General features: G+C 41.9%; 1 protein-coding gene across 1 annotated transcript; it reads right to left on the bottom strand.

Moving 5' to 3' along the window:
- Positions 1-757: 757 nt before the first annotated feature.
- On the bottom strand, positions 758-6,372 carry LOC120045939 (ras-related protein Rab-37-like). The gene is made up of 8 exons (XM_038990864.1): positions 6,139-6,372; positions 5,997-6,038; positions 5,834-5,900; positions 3,834-3,886; positions 2,034-2,099; positions 1,693-1,749; positions 1,432-1,508; positions 758-1,279 (listed from the first exon to the last, which is right to left on the bottom strand). The coding sequence occupies exons 1-8, from the start codon at positions 6,370-6,372 to the stop codon at positions 1,168-1,170; spliced, it is 708 nt and encodes a 235-aa protein (XP_038846792.1). The 3' UTR covers positions 758-1,167.
- Positions 6,373-9,993: the final 3,621 nt, after the last annotated feature.

The raw sequence follows: 9,993 nt of genomic DNA, 5'->3' as shown, positions 1-9,993 counted from the left end.
CTCTCTCTCTCTCTCTCTCTCTCTCTCTCTCTCTCTCTCTCTCTCTCTCTCTCTCTCTCTCTCTCTCTCTCTCAATATTCTCAGTGAAGTGAGAGACAAATACAACATTTTAGAAAATATCATTTTTATGCAGCATACATCAAATACAACATTTGGCATTCTCACAAGAAACTACTGACCAGGTAAATAACATATTGTAATATTCTGAGTAAAATACTCAAGTTCATATTCAAATTGGCAACCTGAAATAACTTCAGCAGCATAATATTATGAAATTGTATTATTATATATCTGAAAGCAGGTGTGAGTTATTTGCATGGAAGCATTGTGTTGTTTGATTAACACATCATATGCTTTTGAACGCTGTATTTAAACCCATTTGTTTTTGTGTTCCAGGCAGCTTCTCACAGGAAGTGAATGTTGTCTGGAAGCATGGTGGGTCCCAGGTTGTGCCGGAACGTGTTATGGCTTTGTTTGGTGAGAGCACATTGCTAATTGAGTTTGGTCAAGCTGAAATTGAGCTCTTGTAAAAATGGACGCCTGCCTCCTGGGCTCTATCACTTCCTGGGACCCTTTTTGTTTTGTTTGGTTTGTATATCTGTGGTTGTAACTAGCATGGGTTTTAAAGTTAAAAGTTAAAGAGCATGCTACGAAGTATGGAAAATAATTATGGAATTGAAGTAAGAATTTTAACTGAGAACATGCTTAAACTTTGATCGCAATTTATGTGGAGAAAACCATGCCATAGAAAATAAGTGTTTGAAAACATAATTTGTTGTCTGCCTCTGCTTCACTCTGCCTGCTCAACCCAGACTTAGAACCCAACACTTTCCACCTTGTGACACATGCATGTCACTGCATTTTAATGATAACACAATGTCATGGGTCCTAGGGGAAATGTGTTAATCTTGAGACAGCTCTCCCTTGTAAAAGGGGGGAAATGTTTCTATGGCATTTCTGTACTTGTGTAAAAGATAAATGCAAAAACCTCAAAGCCAATTCTCCCATACTCATCCGAAGCTGATTAGTTGATGTACTTCCCTCCCTGTAAGTTCCTTGCTGTGTACTGCTTAGGTGGCACCTCTTCACTCCCCTTGGTTGTACCTGGCAGAGCTGATGCAGATCGGGGGAGTATAGAGTCAGAGGGGAGAGAAAGAGGTATCTGCATCAGAAGTAGCTACAGCAACCAGACTTTTCCTTCTGAGACTCAATGTACTCATGAATCTGGAACGTGGGCTCGTTGGGCTGCTGGCCATGTACTGCCCTGTGCTTCAGCTCCCTGCAGAAGGGAAAGAAAGATGGATGGATGGAGGAAGGGATGGCAGGATGAGCACAAAAAAAGTGAGGGAGACATTTTTTTTATTGTTCACATAGAGTAATTCCATGACGCCAGTGTGGGTGTAGTAAGAGAGTATCTGTGTTGTCACTTACTTTGCCACTGCAATGAAAGCCAGATCAACGTTCACCCCAGTCTTGGCACTTGTCTCCATGAAAGGAACAGAATACTCCTTGGAGAGGAAAACAGATCTATTACATTCAACTTGGGTAAGGATTGGATTGTCAATTTAGAATACTGTGTGCTTAATCCTAAATTGAAATTAGGATCTACATATTGGCGTAACTGTAAATGTTGCACATATCTGTTCTTGGCATCAATGCATGATTTACTTCACAGGGGACCATGCTGCTCACCCTGGCAAGCTTCTCTCCTTCGTCTCTCCTGATCACTCTTTCACTGGCCATGTCTGCCTGTAGGGGGAAAAGAGATTCACACCATTGGAGAAGAGAAAGGCCAAAATATCCAAATAGGCAAAATATCTTAGTGTCAACAGAGTAAAACACAATGCACTTTCATTATCTGAACGTCTCATTTCTGTTGAATAACTGGAAAGAATAACCAGCTTGAGTGAGTCAGAGAGTGTGTCCAATCATTTGTGTGTGGTGTTATGTGAGGTAGGGCGAACAGCACACTTCTCCGTTTCTTCCACTACAAAAAGCTTTTCAGGCCTATCCATTTCGTCCATTCCTCTCACCTTGTTGCCCAGCAACATGATGACTACATCCCTCTGTGCATACTCATGAATCTCTGTAAGCCACGCCTACAGAGGGAGAAACAGCCAATCAGAGGACAAGAAGGGAGGTTGCGGGAACACAGCTAATGCTGAGTTCGTAACAAGTGGGAAACCCGAACAATACTACAGTACCTGTAAACTGGGAGCAACGAGTATTGCTTTAGGGTTGAGTTCGTGGCCAACTACATTGCAGACGCATGCCAGATCTTACCACGCATGGATAGGTACAGTGTATTCAGATCCCTTGACCTTTTCAACATTTTGTTACGTTACAGCCTTATTCTAAAATGGATTAAATAAACGTTTGTCCTCATCAATCTACACACAATACCACATAATGACAAAGCGAAAACATGTTTTTTGAAATATTTGCTCATGTATTAAAAAAACAAAACAGAAATACCTTATTTACATAATTATTCAGACCCTTTGCTATGAGACTCGAAATTGACCTCAGGTGCATCCTGTTTCCAATGATAATCCTTGAGATGTTTCTACAACTTGATTGGAGTCCACCCGTGGTAAATTCAATTGATTGGACATGATTTGGAGAGGCACACACCTGTCTATATAAGGTCCCACAGTTGACAGCGCATGTCAGAGCAAAAACCAAGCCATGAGGTCGAAGGTGTCACTGCCCTGGTGCATTGGGATACTTTTTAGACCAGAGGAAAGAGTGCCTCCTACTGGCCCTCCAACACCACTCCCAGCAGCATCTGGTCTCCCATCCAAGGACTGACCAGGACCAACCTTGCTTAGCTTCAGAAGCAAGCCAGCAGTGGTATGCAGGGTGGTATGGTGGTGGCAGCATCATGCTGTGGGGATGTTTTTCAGTGGCAGGGACTGTGAGACTAGTCAGGATTGAGGGAAAGATGAATGGAGCAAAGTACAGAGAGATCCTTGATGAAAACCTGCTCCAGAGCACTCAGGACCTCAGACTGGGGAAAAGCTTCACCTTCCAACAGGACAACGACCCTAAGCACACAGACAAGACAACGCAGGAGTGGCTTCGGGACAAGTCTCTGAATGTCCTTGAACAGCCCAGCCTGAGCACAGACTTGATCGGATTGGAGAGACCTAAAAATAGCTGTGCAGCGACGCTCCCCATGCAACCTGACAGAGCTTGAGAGGATCTGCAGAGAAGAATGGGAGAAACTCCCCAAATACAGGTGTACCAAGCTTGTACCGTCATACCCAAAAATACTCTACGCTGTAATCGCTGCCAAAGGTGCTTCAACAAAGTACTGAGTAAAGGTTCTGAATACTTATGTAAATTTGATAGTTACGTTTTTTTTTTTTTATTGCAAACATTTCTAAAAACCTGTTTTTGCTTTGTCATTATGGGCTATTGTGTGTAGGTTGATGGGGGGGTGGGAATTATTTAATAAATCTTAGAATAAGGCTTTAACGTAACAAAATGTGAATACCTTCCAAACGCACTGTATTTAACATTTCAGCTAATAACATCATATGATACAGTAATCTAGTGCCCAACTGCGCAGTCAATGACGTGGAATACAACTTTTGGTTGATACAATGCAATGTAGTCGGGCAGGAACTCGGCCATTTAGTTTTCACATGCACAAACACACACATTATTGTTCATGTCAACACTTTATGGTGTCAGTTTACATTTCAGGCAATATCCTCCTCATAATTGGTATGATTAGTCATTTGTCTTTATAATATTACAATTCTGCAGGGCATCACCAGTTAAAGACATTATAATGGCAGAGGTGTCAGGCAGAGACCAAGACTCACCCGTATGTTGTCGAAGGAGGATTTGCTGGTGATGTCATATAAAAGGAGTAAGGCTGTGAGAAAGAAAGAAAAAACATGAAATGTAGCTCTATGAATAATAGATGAATGTATATGATATAAATAACTAAAGTTATAATCAAGTATCTCCTTATGGCTGAGATCCCTGGCCAGTCTGGCCAGAACCAGATTGATGGCTTGACAAGACTGTTTTACTGTAGGTGTCCCTGTAGAAGGTGTAACAGGGTTCGTTGTGATATCCACTTGACACTGCAGAAATATGTATTCAATGTTTGTGTATTCCTATTGGTTGGTTGAATTTACATATCAATAAGGTATATTGCCATTGGTCATGCTTGCAGATAGGGGGAGATCGTAAATTCTTCTCAGTCTGATATTGACATGCAAGTGATAAATCACGTTCTGAAATAGTGCATTCTATTTATGTGTTTACAATGTGTACGAGTTTATTATGTGTATATATACTTTATATATACAGTACCAGTCAAAAGTTTGCAAACATCTACTCATTCAAGGGCTTTTCTTTATTTTTACTATTTTCTACATCGTAGAAAAATGGTGAAGACATCAAAACTATGAAATAGCACATTTGGAATCATGTAGTAACCAAAAAAGTGTTAAACCAATCAAAATATATTTTTCAAAGTAGCCACCCTTTGCATTGATGACAGCTTTGCACACTCTTGGCATTTGGTTACTACATGATTCTATAAGTGTTATTTCATAGTTTTGATGTCTTCACTATTATTCTACAATGTCGAAAATTGTTTAAAAAAAAGGAAACCCTTGAATGAGTAGGCGTGTCCAAACTTTTGATTGGTACTGTATGTGTACCACAGGAGGCTACTGAGGGGAAGGATGGCTCATGATAATGGCTGGAATGGAGCGAATGGAATCAAATGGAGGGAAAGGCATCAAACACGTGGAAACCATGTGTTTGATGTATTTGATACCATTCCACTTATTCCGCTACAGGCATTAACACGAACCCGTCCTCCCCAATTAAGGTGCCACCAACCTCCTGTGATGTGTACGGTACTTGTTAGATATTGGGGGCATCCTGGGATGTGCTTTTTATGTTATTGCTGTAAGAGCAAGTTCGCTCGCATGATTTAATTGTAATGGTCACATTAACTCCATGCTAATTCACAGTTATTTCCATGCTAACACACAAATCACAAATCTACAGCCATCAACATACTGTTGTCCTACACATCTAATGTGCTTCCTTCTGTCTATCGTCAGAATAAACACCAACTGGGACCACTGGCTGGGCAGTCCTTTCTTCAAAAACACAACGCAAGAGAGTTAAGAAGTACAGTATGATCACATCTGTTACGTAAGCATGTGTCAAGACTGTTTTACTGGGTCTTCCTGTAGTAGGCATGTGTCAAGACTGTTTTACTGAGTCTTCCTGTAGTAGGCATCTGTCAAGACTGTTTTACTGGGTCTTCCTGTAGTAGGCATGTGTCAAGACTGTTTTACTGGGTCTTCCTGTAGTAGGCATGTGTCAATACTGTTTTACTTGGTCTTCCTGTAGTAGGCATGTGTCAAGACTGTTTTACTGGGTCTTCCTGTAGTAGGCATGTGTCAAGACTGTTTTACTGGGTCTTCCTGTAGTAGGCATGTGTCAAGACTGTTTTACTGGGTCTTCCTGTGGTAGGCATGTGTCAAGACTGTTTTACTTGGTCTTCCTGTAGTAGGCATCTGTCAAGACTGTTTTATTGCGCCTTCCTGTAGTTCACTCTTAGAAAAAAGTGTTCCAAAAGGGTTCTTCGGCTGTCCCCATAGGATAACCCTTTTGGTTACATGTAGAAGCCTCTGTAGAAAGGATTCTACATGGAACCGAAAAGGGTTCTACCTGCAACCAAAAAAGGTTCTTCAAAGGGTTCTCCTATGGGGACAGACGAAGAATCCTGTAAGAATCCTCTAGATAGCACCTTTTTTTCTAAGAGTGTAGGCATGTGTCAAGACTGTTTTACCATGGGCGTCCCTGTAATAGGCATGTGTCACGCTCCTGAACCGCTCCTGGCCTGCAGTGTCCCACATCTGACATGAAGAGAAAAGAATACACAATATTAAAATAAATCCCCCTTTCTGTGCAACAAAAAATATTTGAACAGGGATTCATTCAGATTGACTTACCTGTAGTTTTACCTTCACGTTGTCTACAGTCACCACCTTGTTCTGAGGAGATGAGACAAGAGGGGCGATTGATTGATTACATTCACTCACTCTCTCACTCACACACTCACTCTCTCACACATTCCCTCACTCACTCACTCACCGTGAAGCAGATGCCAACGGTAGCAGAGAAGGATCCAGGGATGAACTTGCCCTGGTCAAACTGGACCAGAAGAGACGTCTTACCCACTCCACTATCCCCCACCAGGATAGTCTGCCAACAACACACACAACAAGACAATAATCCGCGTGTGTGTGTGTATTTGTGTGTGCAAACATGCGTGAGAACGTGTGTGCATGAATCTATATGTGCATCAATGAGTGCAACAGTGCCCATTCATATCATTTTTGTGTGTGTGTCAGCCTGTGCATGACTGTATGTATGTGCAGCATGTGGATATGTTTACACAGCACAGATTCTCTCCTATCTTCCTACAGGGGTGAGAAGATTACCTTGGAAAACTGAGATCAATAGATTTTTGATGACTCACAAACTGAATGGGCTTAGGTGAATCAATGATCTCTTCCTACAGACACGGCTAAGTATCTTACTCAACACACACACACAGGATTATAGACCGTAACTGAGTGTAGAAGCATTGAAGTAGATTCAGAAAGCTCTGACTCAACTTTGAGAGAGTGTCTTTGAACTCGGCTTCCATGGGATTTAAGACGCACACAGACAGACTGACACACAGACAGACTGACACACAGACAGACATGTAGAAATTAAATGTAAAGCTGTGAGGAAAATGAGGCTTTTTAAAATGTATTTTGACAGACGGCTCTATGAGATAAGGAAATTGGGACGGGAGATGCGAATAGAAATATAACAATACTGGGATTGGCTATTTGAGCTGCAATTTCAAATGGGTTCTTTGGGTTATTTCAGCTTGGCTATTAAAAAATGAAATTATTATTAAGCTCCGGGTAGTACAGTGAATGTATTCTGGTAACATCTATATATGTAATAAAACTGCATGCAGTATGTAAAACTAATACAGTGGATAAATGATAAATACCATTATGAGGACTTTAAATTAAGTATACTCATCGGGCTCCCGAGTGGTGCAGGGGTCTAAGGCACTGCATCTCAGTGCAAGAGGTGTCACTACAGTCCCTGGTTTGAATCCAGGCTGTATCACATCTGGCTGGGATTGGGAGTCCCATAGGGTGGTGCACAATTGGCACAGCGTCGTCTGGGTTTGGCCGGGGTAGGCCGTCATTGTAAATAATAATTTGTTTTAATTTGCCTAGTTAAATAAAGGTTCAATTAAAAAACAACTGGATTAAACTCAACATTGATCACTATTCTGGATAAACTAAAATGGTCACTAGCCAGATTAGAAGTCTAACACACTCATTCACAATTATAGGTGAATGGTATATCTGTATCATCTATCTGATAGTGGTTTTCAACCGGTGTGCCTTGAGGAACTCTCAGGTGTGTCGCAAAACTTTCCCTAATCTTTATTATTTTATTGAACAATCACTTATAAACGTGCCCTGTGGAAAGCAATGGAATACATTACATCGGTATCATTGTTTCAAGTCCAGTGCGCTAAGGCTGTTGTTACATTTGCATAATTTGAGGGGTGCACATCACCAGCAAAGTAATTTGTATAATTTTACTTTGCCTGTACAAACCATTAGCATAGGCAAGTCTGATAAGGCTTGTACCACAGCCTCTGCCATAGGAACAAACAGAGCATGGCTTTGTGTCCGTGTTTGCACCTTTACAATGCAGAAAACAACTCGTCTCTGGCCCAAACCGTTCAAATCTTAAGACCTAAAGAGCTAAAACATTTTTTTTCTTCTAACTAACTGGTCTCAGAGCATTTCTGTAACGGATTTCCTCCTCCTCTTCATCCGAAGAGGAGGAGCAGGGATTCGACCAAAACGCAGCGTTGTGAAATGACATGATATTTATTTAAACAAGACAAAAAACGAACTATACTTGATACTAAACAAAATAACAAATAAACGATGTAGACAGACCTGAACTAACGAACTTACATATAACGTGAAGAACGCACGAACAGGAAAAATGACTACACAAAACGAACGAACGGACAAACAAACCGAAACAGTCCCGTATGGTGCGACAAACACAGACACAGGAGACAACCACCCACCACAATCAATGTGAAAACACCTACCTTAATATGGCTCTCAATCAGAGGAAATGAAAACCACCTGCCTCTAATTGAGAACCATATCAGGTCACCCTTTAACAAACATAGAAACACATAACATAGACTACCCACCCAAACTCACGCCCTGACCGTCAAACACATACAAAATAACAGAAAACCGGTCAGGAACGTGACAATTTCGTATTATTCTGTGCGTAAATCCAAGACAGCCCATTAAATGGACTGTCATGGATTTACGCACAGAATAATACGAAATGCTCTGAGACCAGTTTGTTTTGCTACAAAAAAAAATGTTTTAGCTCTTTAGGTCTTTAGTAAGATATGTTATGTTTCGTAAGGTATGTATTAATTTGTGGATTTCCATCACCCAATTTGCATGATATGTTCCAAATTACAATTCCTATTATAGGTATGTTGCGAATTTGTAAAACGTACAATATGTTACGAATTTACAAATGTACAATATGTTACAAATTTGAAAAACGTATGATATGTTACAAATTCTAGCTAGGTGGCTAACGTTAGCTACGCGAGGGGTTGGGGTGAAGATTAGGGTTAAGTTTAGGAGTTAGGTTAAAGGGTTAAGGTTAGGGTTAGGGGAAGAGTTAGCTAAAAGGGTTAAGGTTAGGGTTTGGGTAATGGTTAACTAACATGCTACGTAAACTCAGCAAAAAAAGATTAAGGCAATTAATGTCACAGTTATGAAAACTTAGGACACTAAAGAGGCCTTTCTACTGACTCAGAAAAACACCAAAAGAAAGATGCCCAGGGTCCCTGTTCATCTGCGTGAATGTGCCTTAGGCATGCTGCAAGGAGGCATGAGGACTGCAGATGTGGCCAGGGAAATAAATTGCAATGTCCGTACTGTGAGACGCCTAAGACAGCGCTACATGGAGACAAGACGGACAGCTGATCGTCCTCGCAGTGGCAGACCACGTGTAACAACACCTGCACAGGATCGGTACATCCAAACATCACACCTGCAGGACAGGTACAGGATGGCAACAACAACTGCCCGAGTTACACCAGGAACGCACAATCCCTCCATCAGTGCTCAGACTGTCCGCAATAGGCTGAGAGAGGCTGGACTGAGGGCTTGTAGGCCTGTTGTAAGGCAGGTCCTCACCAGACATCACCGGCAACGACATAGCCTATGGGCACAAACCCACCGCGCTGGACTGGACAGGATTGGCAAAAAGTGCTCTTCACTGACGAGTCGCGGTTTTGTCTCACCAGGTGTGATGGTCGGATTCGCGTTTATCGTCGAAGGAATGAGCGTTACGCCGAGGCCTGTACTCTGGAGCGGGATCGATTTGGAGGTGGAGGGTCCGTCATGGTCTGGGGCGGTGTGTCATCGGACTGAGCTTGTTGTCATTGCAGGCAATCTCAACGCTGTGTGTTACAGGGAAGACATCCTCCTCCCTCATGTGGTACCCTTCCTGCAGGCTCATCCTGACAATGCCACCAGCCATACTGCTCATTCTGTGCGTGATTTCCTGCAAGACAGGAATGTCAGTGTTCTGCCATGGCCAGCGAAGAGCCCAGATCTCAATCCCAATGAGCATGTCTGGGACCTGTTGGATCGGAGGGTGAGGGCTAGGACCATTCCTCCCTAATCTTACTACATTTGCACACACTGTATATAGATTTTTCTATTGTGTTATTGACTGTACGTTTGTTTATTCCCATCTGTAACTCTGTGTTGTTGTTTTTGTCACACTGTTTTGCTTTATCTTGGCCAGGTCGCAGTTGTAATTGAGAACTTGTTCTCAACTGGCCTACCTGGTTAAATAAAGGTGAAA

Source organism: Salvelinus namaycush, chromosome 4 (genome assembly GCF_016432855.1).
Source record: "Salvelinus namaycush isolate Seneca chromosome 4, SaNama_1.0, whole genome shotgun sequence".
NCBI lineage: Eukaryota > Metazoa > Chordata > Actinopteri > Salmoniformes > Salmonidae > Salvelinus > Salvelinus namaycush.
The sequence above is the reverse complement of the archived record's forward strand: the minus strand, read 5'-3'. Positions and strand labels throughout refer to the sequence as shown.